Source organism: Numida meleagris, chromosome 16 (assembly GCF_002078875.1).
Source record: "Numida meleagris isolate 19003 breed g44 Domestic line chromosome 16, NumMel1.0, whole genome shotgun sequence".
NCBI classification, from domain to species: domain Eukaryota; kingdom Metazoa; phylum Chordata; class Aves; order Galliformes; family Numididae; genus Numida; species Numida meleagris.
Window position 1 is genome coordinate 7,743,950 of NC_034424.1, and position 17,954 is coordinate 7,761,903.

The 17,954-nt window shown below is 55.7% G+C and overlaps 2 protein-coding genes across 28 annotated transcripts in view; one reads left to right on the forward strand and one right to left on the reverse strand.

The window, feature by feature from the left end:
* Window positions 696–7,123, forward strand: DNLZ (DNL-type zinc finger; the record flags this gene model as incomplete). 16 transcript variants are annotated; one of them, XR_002443602.1, is given in 9 exon segments in its annotated part: window positions 696–816; window positions 991–1,113; window positions 1,210–1,314; window positions 3,076–3,250; window positions 4,025–4,097; window positions 4,573–4,643; window positions 5,869–6,522; window positions 6,653–6,758; window positions 6,964–7,123. XR_002443602.1 is itself a non-coding variant. In XM_021413827.1 (7 exon segments), coding segments are annotated over 6 exon segments (651 nt in total), but the record flags the coding sequence as incomplete, so codon positions are not given.
* The window catches only part of GPSM1 (G protein signaling modulator 1), a 51,094-nt gene continuing 40,089 nt past the window's right edge, over window positions 6,950–17,954 (reverse strand). For 5 of the 12 annotated variants that reach the window (XM_021413806.1, XM_021413805.1, XM_021413808.1 and 2 more), the window contains 3 exons: window positions 9,482–9,641; window positions 7,777–7,985; window positions 6,950–7,623 (listed from right to left, as the gene is read on the reverse strand). In XM_021413806.1, the coding sequence (XP_021269481.1) occupies window positions 7,435–7,623; window positions 7,777–7,985; window positions 9,482–9,641 (558 nt within the window). In that variant the 3' untranslated portion in view covers window positions 6,950–7,434. The other 7 variants (XM_021413813.1, XM_021413815.1, XM_021413810.1 and 4 more) reach the window with 7 other exon arrangements.

A 17,954-nucleotide genomic window follows, 5' to 3' on the forward strand; every position in this document is an offset into this window, starting at 1 on the left:
GTTTCTGCGCGCTGTTCTACCGCGGCCCCGGGGCGAGGGAGGGGAAGGAGCCCCGGTGCTGCGCCGCTGACGGAGGCCGCGGCCTGGTCCGGTGTGCCCGCTTGCCTTGCAGGTGTGCCAGCGCCGCTCGGCGCAGACCATCTCCCGCCTGGCGTACAGCCGCGGCGTCGTCATCGTCACGTGCCCCGGCTGTCACAGCCACCACGTGATCGCCGACAACCTGGGCTGGTTCTCGGACCTGCAGGGGAAGAGGTGCGTGACGTCAGCTGGGGGGCGGGGCTCCGCGGGCGCGGTTCCGCGTCTTGCCCGGTTCCTCGGGGCGCCCCGCGGGGCTCTGTAACTTCAACGTCGGTACCGAGGGTCCGAATCAATGGCGCGAGGGCAGCGCTGCGTGTGCTGCTCCGTTCTCCCTCAGGCTCTGTTAAATCTCGGCTGGGTTCCCCCACCTGTGAGGGTTTCAGGCACGGGGATGCTCGTGCTGTTGAATTTCAGTGATTTCCAACTGCTTTAACTGCTGAATTATTGATCCTAGTGGGTAGAAATAGGCCCGGGAGGTTTGGGTAGCTTTGTGCGCTCCGCAGGCAGCTGATAGAAGGATGCCGTGGCAGTACTCGGAGCATAAAGGTCAGCCCAGCACCGGGCAATTCGCTCCGGCCTTGGCTGTAGCGTCACTGTTGGCTTTCACGTTGCTGTTAAGGAATATCGAGGAGATCCTGGCAGCCAAAGGGGAGAAGGTGAGACGTGTGGTTGGCGAGGAAGCCCTGGAGCTGCTTCCGGAGGACGCTGGCTCTCAGAGTCATCCTACAGAGGGAGAAGGTGGGGACCCCCCCCCCGAGACTGACGGCAAGGGACAGAGCTGACGAGTGGGAGTGCCGTCATTCTGCTGCCTGCAAGGGAGACTTGAACGTTTCTTCCTTGATTCCAATGGACTGTGCTGAGAATAAACGTGGGTGTCCCTCTTCTCCCTGTTGTGTTTTTTGGTGTGTGTAGTTTTGCCTTCGGCCGAGCTCATCATTTTAGAGTTGCACTGTGGTTATCTTTCCTGGTCCTTTTGCTGCTGTTGTAGCAATTCTGGGTGCTGCGGCAGGGCTGGGAAGCCTGCTTTGTTCTCAGGTGAGAATGGAGCAAATAATTTCTGACCGTGTGTTTTGGCTTAGGCAGGTGTGGCACTAACAGGAGGTTCTGGCAGTGTCCTCTGGCCTTGTCCAGGTGTTGCACATCAGTGGCTGATTGCAGTGCTCCTGGGGGTGCATCCCATGGCAGCTGAGCAGAAGAAGCAGTTGGTACCACATGAGGAGATGGCCCTGACCACGGGTGAGTGTGCAAAGCCAGCTGAGCCTGCAGGAGCATCAGAGAACTAGCTCGTACTGCAGTCACTTCAGTGCTGCTTTTTTCTTTCCCGTGGTATCTCCCAGAGTTAAGGCTCTGTGCCCCATGTGTCACAGGGTTGAAGGTCTCTATTTGGGGTTACACCACGAGCCCTCCTGCACTGCCCTGTGCCTGCCCCTGCTCGGAAATTCCTGGTGGGGCGGTGACGCAGTGAGCAGCGCTGTGGTTGGGTTATGCAACGTCCTTACTGGTGAGGGGGAGGATGGGCGTGAAGGAGCAATTAGTATTTGTAAAGCACGTTGGAGATAAGTGGAGCACCTAGAAATTTGTCTTATTTGACAGACATTGAGGTGCTTATTAATGCCACCGCTGCGTGTTAAGATCAGCTAGAAGAAAAAAATAATAACTTCATAAATGAAAAATGTAGGTGTTTACCAGCACATAACTCTTGGGTAGTGATGAATCAGGCAGTAAGGTGATCTTACTGCACTTTCTTAGGGCTTATTCCTTCTGCTTGTATAAATCTTTGTTATGGATTTGAGGTCAATTAACCTCTTAGTACAGCAAAGCATCTGCTTTCTTGTGTTTTTAAACTTGGTAGCAGAGAGTAATTAAGGTGGGAAGCTCTTTATCCCAACCACCTTGCTTAAAGGAGGTTCAATTAGGTAAGGCTTGGGGTCTTGCCTTGAGTATCTCTAAGGATGGAAGCCCCACAGCCTCTTTAGGTCTGGTATTTGACCCATCCTGTAGTATAAGAATAAAACAAGCCCTAATACCTAACAGAAATTTCCCGTGTTTCATCCTGTGTGACAGGTAAGCTCAGACTGATGAAACAGCTTTGAAGGGCAGGGCATCCATCAGGTCGGTTTTGTGTGTGTTTGCATCCGAGTGAAACAGTTCTCTCTCTCTGAGACAATTAGATGGCAGAGCGATCCATGTATTAATTAAGGAACAGGAGTGGAACATTGCTGTGTGTTCACCCTGTCATGAGCTGCTGGAAAAGTGGTTACGGTGTTACCTTGTACCTGAGGAGCAGTGCTGTGCTGCCCCTGCTCCAGTGCCTTTGATGGGGTGGAGTGGAGCTGCTGTTACAGGATCTGCGTTGTCTTGGCAACAGTTCATTTATAATCTAACTTTTGCAATACTCTTTTCCTTACCTTTCTGTGCCCCTGGCTACAGGCAGGTTGTGTTGGCTTTTGCTCTCTTACAGTAAGAACTGTTGCTAGGTGTCATTGCAGCATCTCCGTGGTCCCTGTTGCTCAGTGCTGCCTGGAGGCAGGGGTGGAGGGGTGTTGCTCACCCATGGGTGCCTGTCTCCCAGTTCTGAGGATGGAGAGAGGCCTGGTTTGCTGCTGCTCCTGCTGCTGGAGGCACAGCTCTGAAGGCTTAGGCCAGCAGCTTGGGCAGAGCATGAAGCAGTAGGTTGCACGGAGTGGGCAAATCTTTAGGATAAGGTTCTGGAGTGGGGCAGAGGGAGGTCAGTGAGCTGTGAAATAGCTGCAGCAGGCAGCGTGCAGCCCCCAGGGCTCCTGAGAACCAAACACAGACCGTGCTGTGCAGCAGGGCAGGAAGTTGGTGCTTCTAATGACACACATTCTGGGGCTTTCAGCTGGAAGGGGAGAGGGTTGTGCTTCTCTGATGGGCTTTGTGTATAAAACAAGAGCATTTGTTGCTTGTAGCTTACATTTAAAAGAAAGAATGTCGTGCTTCATTTTGAAGGTTTTCTTTTTTTTCTTTCTGAAAAAGGGGACACGTATCTTTCCATTAAAGAGGATGCCAACAGGCATGCTTCGTCTAGGAGGACCACCCCAGACTTTGCTTTAGCCAAAGGCATGGGAGAGGGAAGAAGGGAGGAAAAAGCCTGCTGGAGCTGCGTCGTGATGGGGACCAGTGATGTACCAGCCTGGAGCAACAGAGCACGGTGAGTGACAGTGCACTGACAGGGGCAGGGGTGTCCAAGGCACAGGGATGTGGTGAATTTGAGGCAGGGCAGAGCAGCATTCACAGGATGCACTGCTGGCTTAATGCCTTTGGCGTGTTCCTCGATGCATTGCACTGTGGCTGCTGGAGGATGCATTCTTTTCCCCCATCCTATCTTGCAAGGACTTTGCTGTGAAATAGGAATTACTTTGCCTCTGGCTTTCTGCCTCTCTCCTTTTTTATTACATTCAAATTCCGGAGTTCATACAGCTGCTGGGGGGACTCTGATGGGTTGCATCTGTCGGCTGCAAGCAGATGCTGGTATTCTTATGGCCCCCCAGCAGTGGTGCAGGAGTGTTTGGTAGAGTGCATAGAGATGGGGGCCCTAGAGGGAGGGGAAGTGAGTGTGTGTCTGTGCATGTGGAAGGGAGCTGGGGGCTGGGCATTGTGCTGCTTGCACAGGGCCTCATGTGGGCTTCTAGGCTGCCAGGTTCTGCTGTAGTATGTGCAGAGAGGTGCAGCAAGGTGAGAGCCCTCTGCCCAACCCCTGCAGCTGTGTGGCTGATACCTAGCTGCATGTCCCTGGGCTGTGGTCTTCAGTGCTACTGAATACTGAGCTCCTTGCTGGAAAACCGTGCAGGAGTTAACCCACAGCTGTGTCCTGGCCTAGCAGCAGTCTGGGAGATTGCTGTGGAGAGCCCCTGAAAGCTGCCTGGCTCCAGGCTGGAATTTACAGCACTGGGGATGCTCAGGGCCAGCAGACCCCTTCCCACAGGCTGTGTGCCCTTCCCCCCCGCTGGAGATCATGGCTGGAGCAGGAGCAGCACAAGGCTCGGGAGAGAGATGAGGTAAGTGCTGAGGCTCAGACCTGACGTGACTTGGCAGATGAGCAATACAAAAACTCCCACCAGGCACACCATCAGCACGAGCTCTCAAGAGTCTCTGAGAGCATTTACACAGCTAGGTAGGAAGGAGCAGTATCTTGTGTTTCTGATGTTTTTTATAGATTTCCTCCCCATTACAGCCCTGCACTGGGGCCAATACCCTGCTCTATGCTCACAACTGCTGCTGCAGTCCTTTGCCATCCAAGGCCAAGTCGGCCCCGGCCATCCCTCCCCTGTCCGGTGGGTGGCGGCAGCAGCGAGCTGTTCCCTGCGCAGAACTGAGCTCTACTGGCTGGGCAGAGTTGGATAGGAAGGGGTTGTACTGTGCACACTGTAACTGCCATTGGACAATGCTCTGTTCAGGGCACGGCAGAGCACCAAGCATTGCAGGCTGTGAGCCATTGCTCCTGCTCACCATGGGTATCTTTCTGTTGGGTAGGTGCTCTGCAAACAACAGTACTGGCGAACGTGTGCTCCCTTCTGCAGCTGCTAAGGACAGTGAGACAGCAGGTGAGGTGCCCGCCATCACTTAGTTATAAGAATCATCACCTGTTTAGATTCAAAACCTCAAGCCTTGGCGTTGTTGGGGAGCTCGTTCTGTCCTCAAGTCACACACAAAGCCTTTGGCAGTATGCAGTTTCTTGTGTCTGGGCCTTGAGAAGCTTAAGAATACATGATGAGAACGAGCTGGTGGCTCTTTGTTAATCTTTGATTGGGACTGGCAGTATCCTGCGCAAGGTAGTCAGGCGTAGGAAGGCCAGCTGGGACTTGGCTTTATTCTCACAAGCCTCAGGATCCAAAATCTGCTGCTCTCTGGCTCTCTCTCTAGCAAAGTCTAATGGCCTGCTCGCTCCTGCTGTGTTGGAATGAGCTTGCACTGCTGCCTGCTGCTCTGTATCTACACTAAGGGCTCATGCCAGGGCTTTGTGCAGCAATTGCTGCTCTTTTCTTCCACCAGCTGCCACCAGGGAAACAAGACCTGGCTTCTGGGGCAGGTACCAAAGCACCGAGCCTGAAAGGAAGGGATCATCCCCATTCCTGGGGGAGGGCTGGAGCTTGCTGGGAGGAGCAGGTCCTTGCTTAGGCCCATCACAGGCTGCTAAAGTGCCCCATTGTCCCTGTAACTCTTGGGCTTTAAGGGGCAGGAAATGCTCAGGGCTTTGTAACCTTCTCCACAGCACCTACAGTGAGGTAAGGCAGGCAGTGCTGGGATGCTGGCTGCTCCCAAAGAGACCTGTAAGGTAAAGGGACATGTAGGTGGATTTGCACACCCTTTTCTTATCACTTGCATGTAGTGATGGCTGCCACAAGAACCCACCATGCACCCCCACTCCCATCCCAAGGAGCCACCATTAGCTCTGCTGTCAGCAAAGCAGGCAGGCTGGACAAAAAATAATAGAAATGAGTTTTTGCCACTGAAGCTTAGACACAAATATTTATTAAGCACAACCCTCCCTTTCCCTTGAGCTGTATTCATTTCTAATATATTAATTCATTTGGCAGATTATTTTTTAGAAAAAAAGTACCTGTGGGTTGGAAATTCCCCATTAAAATGACATTAGCAAATGCACATGTAAAAAATAAATAAGCTCATACATTCAAGTATATGGCAAATAATTAACACCTCTTGAAGCTTAATGGTCAGATTCCAGTTCACCACCAGGCTGAGAGCTGCACCGGGCCAAACCTGGAGCTGGTCAAGTCATCCTCATCTGCCATGTTGTCCTCTGTACAGGTACAAGCTAGGTGGGTACATACATGGCTGTGTGCATCCTCCTGCCTGGCCTCCAGCACTCTGACCTGTCCCAGGAAGGAGGCCAAGCCTCAGCTCTGTGCAGCAGGTGAGTGCTCCCTGGTGGCAGCCGAAATGCAGCTACCCCTCCCATGGTCAGTACAGGCAGGTTAAAGGCCTGGTGAGCAGCGTCACTGGTCTGAAAATCTTACTGCTGGTTGGAAATGTTTCTGTCAAATGCATTTCGATTAGAAAGTGCTGACTTGTTCCCTATAGGAACATATCTGCTTTGGCAGAACTCGTTACTGGAGTTTCTGAAGTCCAGAATAGCCCCTCTGGTCAAGGATTCCACCTCCTGCAGTTAGATCTTGCTGCCCTCCTCTCGGGGCTGCGTTTCCAACTTTACCAAAAGGGATGAAAGTAAATGTAGACCCTTGCACTTGTGTGCAGGGTGAAACTGACTTCCCAGCAACAATCCCAGCTTGGAGCTGTTGCCAAGGCTCCATTTCTTGCTGGTGTAGGACCAGACGATGTGCAGAAAAAGGACTGCCTTGCTGAGAGCAGCACTGCTCCACTGCTGGATGCAGAGGAGCAGGGGATAGTTCTGCTCCCTCTCATGACAAGCCATGGCCAGAAAACTGCTGGCTCACAAAGCAGGTCCGTGCGAGATGCAGGTGGGCAGTCCCATGCGAGGCTTCTGGCTCAGCCGCACCAGAAGCAATGAGTTCACCTAAGTTTGATTTTTGTGCTGAACAGATGGCCAGAAGACTTTCTTCCTTCTTTCCAGGTACCAGCTCCTGTCTTGTGTCTGCAGTGCAGGCTGCATAGCTGGCACTTACCTTTCAGGCTTTGTCCTGTGCTTGTTCTCTGGAGGTCTCCAGATCCCATTAAAGGTAAAGGTGGGAGAGCCCTGGCTCCTGCTTCAAGAGCTTGTGGCACAACTCTGTTACAGGAGCGGCTGAGGAAGCTCTCACTGCAGAGTTCACAGCAACCCCAGAACAAACTTCAAAGGTTGGGGGACCATAGCTGCAGCCAGGAGTGGGGTGAGCTTTTAAAGGTCCTGTGCAGCTTCTGACTTGGTCTCATTTCCTTCTGCAGAAAGAACAAAACTGATGAAGATGTTCCAGGAAAGGATCCAGAACAATTTGCGTCACCTCGTGATGCGGATGTGACAGGAGGACTGCAAAATGAAAAAGGTGCTCTTCCCTTCCCTTATTAAAAGTATTTTGGAAATAAAGAAGTTCAAGGCTGCGTTTAACTACCTGCTCTGGGCTCCTCCTTTGGCTGACAGTGTGAGTTCCTGGAGTTTTAAGTGACAAGCAAAGGGGCTGCCAGGGTCTTCTTCCCTTGTGCTGTGCCCATTGTTACAGAGGCTGCATCTTCTAAAAAACCCTTGTTTAAAAACCGTTCCCTGCTCCAACCACCAAGTGCAGTGCAGCTGAGGTGCAGCTCCTGGGAGAAGTCTGTGGCGGTGCAGGAGCACTCTGGTTTGAAACCACCTACACTTCAGTTCTTTTTAAAAAAAAACAAATGAAACCAAAACCAACCCCCCAGACTCAACCCCGGTTCTTAGCTGGAACCAGGCCTTTGCTGCTCCTCTTCTGCCTCCTCTTGTGCCGAGGCCAGATCTACCCTCTGCTCATCCATGCGTTTGGCCTGGACGCGCTGGATGAGGCTGAAGAAATCCTCATCTGGCATCGTGGGACCACGGGGGATGGAGTCTGGCGGTGCACAGCGCTGGTCGTCTATCCTGGAGGACTGCAGGGCAAGAAGGGGGGTTAGGGCTGCGTGCTGAGAGCTGCTGCCCACAGCCCCCCCCCCCCCCAACCAGACTGGCGAGAGCAGGGGGGCAGTGCTTGCTGATGGTGGAGAAACTGGGCTACCCCTCCAGCCCGCTCAGCCCTGCTGTACCTGACACTTCATCAGCATGTTGAAGAACTCATCCCCGGGCTCCTGGGCGTCCCCCTCCATGCACAGGTGCCCCAAGTTGTTGTGTGTTATCCGGAGGCCTGGCAGGTTGCCCACGTTGGCACGCTGGTCATCCAGCCGTCTGCTCTGCGAGCTGGCGATGAGATCGAAGAACTCCTCTGTCTGCGGGGACGCCATCAGGGAGGAGTGTGCTGGGGGGGAGAGGAGCACACCAGGGTCACGTCTCTGCTCACCGCAGAGCCCCACTTCTCACCAAAATGCTGTTCAACCAACAGCCTTACGCTCCTGTTTGAGAGGCCTCCCAGGCCTGAGCTGGGTAGGACGCCAGCGTCTGTGACCAGCACCATTCCCTCCCACCCTGCGTGGTAAGCAGGGACAATCCCACTGCCAACGACACAAGCAAGCAAAAACCTACCATCAAAGCAGCAAGTGTGGCAGGGAGCAAAGCCCACGACCCAATCGTGCAACCACTCCCACCCTTCTCTGGATGCCAGTGCTGTGGCACAGCCCTGCCTGCAAGTACACGGCAGCCACCTCCCAAAAAAACCCACGGGCTGCATCTGTTGCATTGCCTGGCATGAAGGGGAAGCCAAAGACTTTGGCAGGACGCTGCTGGTGCCTTGGTTTCCACCCTGGTGCAGACACCAGTTGCAGGTGACCATACAGTTCCTGTGCACTGCTGTGGTTCCTTATGGGGCGCTGCACACAGTCCCAAGGGCCAGGTGTAATTATGGGCAGGTAATGCACAAAGCCTGGCTAAGCCCCTCAGCAGAGCGATGCCCCCAGCCAGGACAACGCCTCCTGGGCAGCACATGGGCTCAGACACTGCTCTTGGAATGAGAACAAGCAAACGAAGCTGTAAGAAATCCAGCCCGGTCGGCATCACCGCCTCAGGGAGCACAAAGCAGTCGAGGGTGCCCCTGGCTCCCAACACTGCTGCTCCAACAGCCCCGGCTCCTGCAGTTGTAGGAGCACACAGTAACCTCAGCGCTGACACCAGGATGTGTCTCCTTCCCCTTCAGCTCACAAAGCAACTTCAAACCTAACACATCCAAGAAGCTCGGAGACCAAGTGATGGATGATCAGAAGGTATGCCTACTTGTCCACTCTTGATAAAGCTTCCTACTCAAACTCGCTCTTAAATGACACAGCTGTTCCAGCCAAAATGCACTTCTGCATCAGAAACACATCTTGAAAAAGCGACGTTCATTCCCACCTTATTTTCAGCACAGAAGAAACCGCTCACTCTGCGCACACAGCGGGCCCTGCCCCAGCGCTTCGCTCCGGTTTGGTTTAATGAACACACCTCAACACGCTGTCAGAAAAAAAGACACAAACCCAGGGCGCAAACAGCCCTGGCTGCCTTTCCCATCCCATCCCATCTATTTGTCAGATAGTTTCCTCCATTTATCCGCCTTCTTGCTATGAGTGAATCTCTCTGTCTGCGTGCCGGGCGCTTCCTCCTGTTTATCCATCCTGCTGCCTTCTCCGTCCTTACGCAAACCTATCACCGCCGCGGCCAACAACTGTACAAAACCCAGAAGTTTTTCCATCGTGGTCACGCTGAGAACACCCGGCAGCACCTTCCCCTCCTGGGCCATTGTACAGTGACACCACGGCAGGCAGCCACAACAGGGGAGCAGCACCACCCCAAATCACAGCGACTTATCAACCCCTCGGTGCTTACCTATCCGTTCTTCCAGGGCTGGGACCGGTGTGGCCGCTGCCTCCGCAGCCTCCGAGGGGCATTCCTCCAGCGGGCAGCGCTGATCGTCCATCCGGTTGCTCTGGAACTTGCTCAGCAGGTCAAAGAAGCATTCCTCATCCGAAGGGGTCCGGTTGATCTTCTACAAAGACAAGAAAACACAGAAGAGTCAGCACGCCCCACACAACTCTCCCTGCGTGGCCTCGGCAATGCTCTCGCCCTGCCCAGAGCCGGGCTCCGTGCTGTGCCCAGACTTTGCCACGCACCGCACCTGCCCAGGGTCTCTGCCTCTCGGTCCCCTTGTGCTGCTGCCTCAGAACCAGCCTCTCCTCTCCTTTTCCTCTTTCCTCACCACCCTTTGGTTTGGATGATCCAAAAAACAAAAAAAACTCTCCAAGAAGAGACCACGAGCAGGACGGTGGGAAGCACAAGGGGTGGGGGAACCCAGTGGGTGCCCCCATGGAGCGCTGCTGTGTGCCAGGCTCAGGCACACCGCCCATCCCTCCTTCCTGAGCTGCTGAATGTAACCTCTACAGAGCACAGCCCCCCGCTTCCTTCCGACGTGCCGTAGCACCCCGCTTGCTCTACCCATCACCAAGCTGCAAATGCCACAAAATTACAGTTCTTCAGGAAAAAGGTTCTTGCATGAGAGCCCCAAATAAGCACCTTGCCCCAGACAGCGATATATTTAAGCTGTGCCGACGAAGGATTAGCACTCAGCTCAGAGCAGCCTCTAATTGCTGCACCGTGCCGGAGATGGGCTGGGTGCTGTGCCAGGAGGGCGAGCATGCAGAGTGCTTCCAGGGAGCCCTGTGCTGGGGAGAACTGTGTGCTGACAGGGTTAAAGCTGCCAGTCAGAGTCAGTAAACGAAGGAAAACAATTTTCCCGTATGCTAAGCGAAGCAGATGAGATGCACTCAGATTCTATTTAGGGCAGCGTCAAAATTAGCAGCGGGCCAGAGAGGAACATTGGCGATGTGGGAGCAGAGGGGAGGGAGAAACCCCTCTCACCTCCCCCCAGGTGCTGACCCACCAATGGAGCAGCGGCACGGACAGACCCTCCCGACCGTCGGCCTCGGAAACCACAACTGAATGAGCTTCAGCCAAGGATGAACCACATCTACCACAGCTCTGTCGTGCCGGCTCGCACGACCCAAATTTGAAGCTGGAGGAGGAAGCCTGCTCGTTCACACCATGGATCCCTGCGGCAGCACGGAGTTGGAGGGGGCAGTGGCGCGACCCAAGGAGGAGTTCCACCTCATGGGGGGCACAACAGGCAGAGCTCACGGGGAGATTGCATTCCCCATAGCGCATCTCACCAGGGATCCGTCCATCTGCCGTGCCAGGATCTCTGCTCCAAACACACCCAGGAGAGAGAAGGGTGCTCCCTCTGGCACCCCCCCCCCCCCCCCAAGAGCCCAGCACCTCTCTAATTAAAATGCCCCAATGTGACAGGGCACAGAGCACTGCTGCCGGCCCCGAGGAAGGAGCTGTGCAGGCAGATGGACGTGGCCGTGCCCTGGGGCGCATCGTCTGCCGCCGAGCTGTGCTCACCCAGCGCTTGGTAGGACAGGAGGCTTCCTGAGAGCCAGGGCATCCCCAGACAGCACCAAGCAACAGTCCTGCAACAGCACAACCACCACGGTGGTGATGCCATGGGCCCCAGCCCCACAGCTCACCCCGAGCCCTGTGTAAAATCTCCGCTCTTGCTCTCTGCCAAGTGGGGACTGGGATGTGCCAAACAGCATCAGTGCCAGAGCTGGGCAGCCCCGAGATCCCCACGCTGCAGGGCACTGCCCTGCAGAGCACAGGAGCACTCTCACCAGTGCTAAATAGAACCTCTCAGCCGCTGCCCAGCTCTGTCCCCTGGGCACAAAGCAGCATTTCACAGGCGCTCCCCATGCCCAGCCCCACACACACACACCCAGGGCAGAGCAGCCGGTGTCTGACAGCAGCAGGGCAGCGCCACCAGCACTGGGGTTTGGGCTTGGTGCTATGTGATGCTGCTCCAGCAGCGTGCTGGTAAAGAACTCCCCCAGAAGACAACATGGCACAAAGCCCCACGAGGAGAGCGGCCACCCCGCACAGCCTGCACCCACCGAGCACCCCGCACACCGGGGCCTGCTGGTGGCAATGCCCTCAGCTCAATACTTCACCACCAAAGCAAAGTGCTGACACTGCTGTGAGCTGCCCAAAGGGCCAGACCCCACTGCTCCACCAGACTGGCTTCTCCCCTCAGCATCCCCATGCAGCAGGGTCAGAGGATAACACAGCACGTTTCAGTGCTGCTCCCACAGCCGCCCCTCAGAGAGCGCTCCCTCAGCTCCCTGTCCAGCAACAGTTCCTCCTCATCATCCCGTTTCAGTTTGCAGACGATGCAGAGATGAACGGATCACCAAAGTGCTGGAGCAGGGACCGGACCCAGTACCCCATCCCCAGGGCCGACCTTTTGCCTGCAGCCACTTCCCAGACAAACCGTGCTCCGGGCCAGGCAGATATTCGTCCCGGCACATCCATGCCCATGTGTCATCTCCTATCTGTCTCTCCCCTACCAACCAGATGCATCCCAAGCACTTACCCACTCTCTCTTCAGGCAGCTGACCCGAAATCACTGGACAGGAGCAGTGCTGGGAGCACTTGGCATCATGCATGCAGCATTGCTGTCTGCTCCATCACCCCAGCACCCCCTGGGGGAGCCAACAGCAGCGCCACTGAGCACCCCAAAGCCCAGCACCACGCAGGGCATCGGGCTGAGCCTCACTGCTCCGGCTGCACAGGGCAGGCACCTGAGGTGGTGCTGGGATGAGCGTCCAGAAGGCAAAGGAGGGGTGGGAGGAGAAGGGCAGGAAGAGACCCCTGGTTGGAAGCCTCAGTTCGATGCAGAGGTGAAGCACCCACCGCCTCTGCTCCCAGTGCAGCAATGGGGCTGCCCAGCTTCCAGCAGCTGGCTGCTGGCTGCCGCCTCGGCTCCTCGCTGGCTCAGAGCTGTTGAGCTTGCATAGTCCGTGCCAAGGGCAGTGCTCCCTCCCATTGGGGCTCCCCCAGCACCGCTGCACTCCCCAAGGCACCAGCATGGCACCGAGCGCTCTGTGGGTCGCTGCGTCCACTTCCCAGGGAGTTGTACGGATATCGGTAATGAAAAGTTCAAAATGAAGCCAGTAGCCAACTTTAAAAGCAGCTGATTTTTCCAGCGTCCATAGGCTCTATCCAAGCCCCGACCCGAGGAACTCCCCCTTCTGTCTCTCCGTGCATACTCCCCCGTTTCAGAAGGGAAAAGGAGAGCCCAAAGGAAGCCGCGCTGCACTCACCGACCTGGGCAGCCGCTCTCCCAGCTCCGCTCACAGACGGCTCCGTTTGCTGCGCGCTCCCCAGCGGCTCCGCTCGGCGCCGGAGCACAGACTTACACAGAGCAGAGGACCGCCAGCCCCGGCACAAAGCCACAGCCCCGGCACAAAGCCACAGCCCCGGCACAAAGCCACAGCCCCACCGCCGTGCCGTGCTCCCCCCGCAGCCGCGTCCCCGCGCTCGCTTCGCCCTCACCTCGCTGCCACGATCCCGGCGCTGTTCGCCGATGCTCTCCGACGCAGCGCGGAGCTATGTGAATATTTAGCTTTCCCTCCACCTCCTCGCCTCCCACCCGCCGCGCACACTTCGCCTTAAAAATAGATCGGGATCGATTTTGCCGAACGACATCTGCAAACGCGCTCAGCTCCACGGGCAGCGAACGCACCGTGCGTCTGCAGGCACGACTCGATGGCTCAGATTTAAAGCACAGAAATACCCAGGGACCGGTGCCGGCTCCTGAGAGCCCTCCTGCTCCACGTGCTGTCAGCGAGCTGATTTTTTGGCCCTACCGCGAAAGATCCTCAGCCATGAACTGAATCCGAATTTAAACCTGCCCCTGTTTAACAGAGGGAACGTTGTGATCGTAATGAGATTCGAAGCACAGAAGGGATGGGAACGCCGTGCAACAGCCCGAGCACAGGTTTCGTGTTTGTGAAATGCAAACAAACGTGGCTTTGTGACTGCAGGACGGGGCACCAGGAAGAGGAGCAGGTTGCCAGCACAACCCAGCAGTGCCCCGCTGGCTCTCCATGCACGCTGCCCTCTGACCCTCCTGCCCACCGTTTGCTGCAGAAGTAGGGAACATCACTACCCTGAACAAAAGCAGGTTCTCCATCACCCTGCACAGTCCAGGCTCCAGGACAGAGCGTGCAAAAACCAACTTACCGCGTGTGGTTCTGGTGCCACGGGCTGTGGAAGAGAGACAAGGGGGAATCTGCCTCTAAACCAAAGCTGCTGCCTGGGGAGCTCGCTACTGAGCTACCATTCTGTTCACGATTTAATTGTAAAAAATGCCACAGCAAATGAAGAAGGAAAGAAGGGTGCAGGGATGGGAAATGGGCACGCTAACACAGGCACTGCCACACCTCGCGTGAGCTGCACATCTGCTCTGCACATCTGCACCACAGCTGCTGCCTCTGCACCGCTGGGGCTGAGACAAGGGGACGCTTCAGGGCAGAGGGGAGCGAGGCCATGAGCCACAGCTGAGCCCCTGTCCCATAACTGAAGAGCCAAGCCTGGGGACAACTCCATCAGAGCACCTGGAGCAGGTACAGTGTGACACGCAGAAGATGGGGATGACCCAGCAGCAGAGCCCTCAGAACAGTAAAGAGCACTTCTTGCACCTGGGCGTAGGATGCAGCAAAGGAGAGCAAGCAGAGCATCCCTGGCCTGCAGAGGCAGCACCCGAACCTCCACCTGCAGCCCCTGAGAGTGAGCTGTGTGCCCTGGGCTCTGTGGTCCCAGCAGCCCCATACACACACACACTCCTCAAACACAGATGTGCCCAATGCTCTTCCCTTGCAGGATGAAATTATCGCCCTTCCTTGGACTGTTTTCAAAGATTTTTTTTTTCCCCCTTTAAACAACTCGCCCACTCATCCCTATAAACGCCAGTGCTAAAAGCTGGCTCTGTTGTTAGGATTGCAAATAGCTTGGGCTTTATTGTTTCAAACAAAATCAAAATAGCTCACCCACACTCCCTCCTTCCCTAATGCATTAACTGCTGACCTGTTGGGAGCGTGCCCTGCTGCCGCACGTGGTGCAAACCCACACCTTGAGAGCAGCAGCTCAGCCCAGCCCCAGCTCCACCTCTCCTTGGCGTGCAGTGCCCGTGGTGGAGCGTGGCCCAAGTGCCCCTGACACCTCTGCTGCTCGCCATGCCAACATGCTGAGATGCGGCCGCTTCGTGCAATGGCCTCATTAATCCTGGGGTTAAGTTTTCCCCATCTGCTGGAACTGATACTGAAAGCAGGGCCCAGCACTTTGCTGCTAAGAGCATGGTGCAGGGACACCTCCTGCGTTCTGCTTGGGACACAGGGTACTGCAGGTGTGTACAGACGGTCCTACAACAACACTCTGCAGTTCAGGCAGGACCGAGGACCACACTCCATTGCTGGGTCTCAGCTGAGCAGCAGCAATTTGCTAAACTGAAAGAACTCCATTGCTTTAAGTGATATAACCCATGTTGTTGATTCATTAGCACAGAAGCAAGGTTAATGAGGAGTGCTCACACCCACAGCACACACCTCACCTCCTACAAATGTCCCTCGCTGCAGCAAACGCCTGACTCCTAATTATTATTTACCCATATCCAGCAATGCCTAAAGGCCTCCCCCAACATCAAGGGCTCCCGCCATGCACAGAGCCCACAGAACACGAAATCCCAGCCCCACTGCAGGCAGGGCAAGTCCTGGGGCAGCTCCGTGGGTTTGCAGTGCACCCCAACAAGCAAATCCATAGGGAGCGCTGCACAGACCTGCTCCCCCCCACCCCACAGCACAGCAGGATGCACAGGTACCATGATCCAGGGCAGACTGGTGGGGGCCATGGGGGCCTTTGGCATCCCCTCTAATTGCACATGGAGCATTGCTCTGGGCTCACTCCCTGCCAGGCTGCAGCCTCCTGGGGCCGCACGTGGAACGGGAAGAAGCCGGGGCACTGGAAAAAAAAGAAAAAAAACAACCTTGTTTGGTCTTTTTTAGATTAATTGGTGTTAATTGCCTTGGGGAGGTTTGAAAATAGCACTGCTAATGGGAAACGTGGATGAAGGTGAGCGGAGCCTCGTGACTGCCACATTAACCCCAGTCTGGGGCTGTGCCCTGCCTGGCTGGCAGCCCATATTGGGGTTCTGCCCGCGTGTGCCCCATGGCAGCCACACTCAGCTCCATATGGGGGCACAGAGAGCCAGGGAGCGGCGCCCGCTCCTCCCAGCTCTCCCACGCAAGGCTGCAGTCTGCAAAACACAGATGTGGCCACGCTGCTCCTTGCACTCCCATCTGCCTCAACCAACAATATTTGTGCGAGAAAAGCAAACAAAATCCCCCCAGACTGGAGGCCCCTGTGTCATCTGGTGTCACTGTCCAGTGATTTCAGCAGGTTACGCTGATTTACACCCAAACAGAGCCTGGACTCTGACGTTTTAAGTTCTTCTGGCACATGCAGTTTATTGCATGCGAGAATGGGGAACTGCAGATGCACAAAGTGCCCCGGGCACAGCACAGGCCCCAGGAACGAGAGAAGAGTTCCAGATTCGGAGAGAAGTCAAACATTTGGAGTTTTATGGCTCTGCGCCTGGCTGCGATTCATTCCTCTTTGTCAGTATTGTTCTCTTTAAAGTGACAGTTTCTAGGAAATGGTGAGCGCGTCGTCCCTCTCACTGCCTCACAGCACTCGAGGGCCGACAATTTGCCGGGAGAAAGGGCCGAGCGAGGAGGAAAGCAGACCTCAATTACAGCTTCAGAGTGCCAATAACTGAAAACCCGGTTACAGCGAGTCAGGGGAAAAAGAAACGTGTTCCAGGAGCTGGGTCAGCCAGCTCCAGCCTGGCCAGGCCGCAGAGCTCCTGTCCTCACCTCCAGCAAACGGCTGCGGTGGGACCTGGGACAACCATATCGGGTCACATTCCTCAGGTCGGCCTCTTTTGCACAGTTTGCAGCTCCAAGGCCGCCCTCCAGCTACAGCCAGGATGCAAGGGCTCACACGTGCTTTCATACAGCCCCCGATCCTCAGGCCAAGACACTGAGAAGCACCCAGGCCTGGGGTCCCCGGTGTGACTTCTGCACAACCAAGAGCTTGCGCAGCCCTCCTGCACATGGGCGTGCTCTCTTCTCTGTTCACAAGCACAGACTTGCTTCAAATCCATGCTAACCGGCCTCCCAAACCTGCCCTTCTGCATGTGACAGAGCAAGGTAACGAAGGATATTACAGCTGGGCACCCCATGGCACTGCCAGCCCCAAGGAGCAGCCCCAAGGAGCAGGCCCAGCCCCGCTGCATTCCCTGGGCCGCAGAGCTTCCAGGCCTTGCCCGGCCTCCCTCGCGCTCACGTGGCATCATTGGATAATTACAGAGAAAAGCAAGGCAATTCCCAATTTTAGTGCCATTATAAGACAGAGAGGGGGAATTCGTTACCTGGCAGCTGTTAATATTTAAGGAAGAAACTGATAATTTACCGCTGAAGCAACGAGAGCAGCAGAGGCAGCGCATGCCAGAAAACGCTGCTGCCTCCCCCCTCCACCCCGTGCAGTTCCTCTGCAGTGATTTTCTATCTCCCCACTCATTTCCCCGCACTAAAGTCCCAGCGAGGAGCAGCACCTCAGGACTCTGCACTGGAAAACCCACACAGCTTCGGCTCTGCTGTTCCTGCTGCATCCCTAAGATGCAAGAGAGCACTTTGGGAACCTGTCGTGGCTCACGTGTGCAACCATCCCACACAAGGAGCTAAAGAGAAGAAGGGCCCTGTGCTTAACAAGGAGTCCCACACAGACACAGGGTCAGGAGGGTTGGATGCACGTTTTAAGACAATGCACCCAGACTGCTGCTGCTTCTCAGAGCAGCCTGCACCCCTGCAAGATGCCCACCAGGCCCCAGCCCTGCACACCTCCCCTGTACTCCCTGCCCCAGCTGGGGAGCACCTCTCTCCCAGGTCTGTGCCCGCACCAAGCAATGCTGGGCATCCCACAAAGCAAACAGGGAGGAACAACCTGACAGTGACACAGCTCCGTGGGCTCCAGCAGGACCGACACCAGCACCGCGGCCTTCAGGTGTCACAGGAACAGCCTCACTCTTTGCAGCAGCCGCCCTCCCCCCCCAGCTCTGGCTTTCTCGGAACACATTCACACCATAAAGTCTGACCAGCCACAATGGCATAATTACACCACGCAGCTAAACAAAAAGCTGGGAGATAAAGGAGGGCGTGCGTCGGCGTGGAGGTAGTTTACACATCAATCAGATCGTTACATCATCTCGTAAGAGAGGGAAGACGCACAGAGAGCCACGGAGCAGCATGGGGCACCCACGTCAAGCTCCGGACGGACAGCACAGTGACCTAGCACTCGTTGGCCACAGTAGAGGATCAACCAACAGCACCTGCTCTGTGCATCACTCCCACAA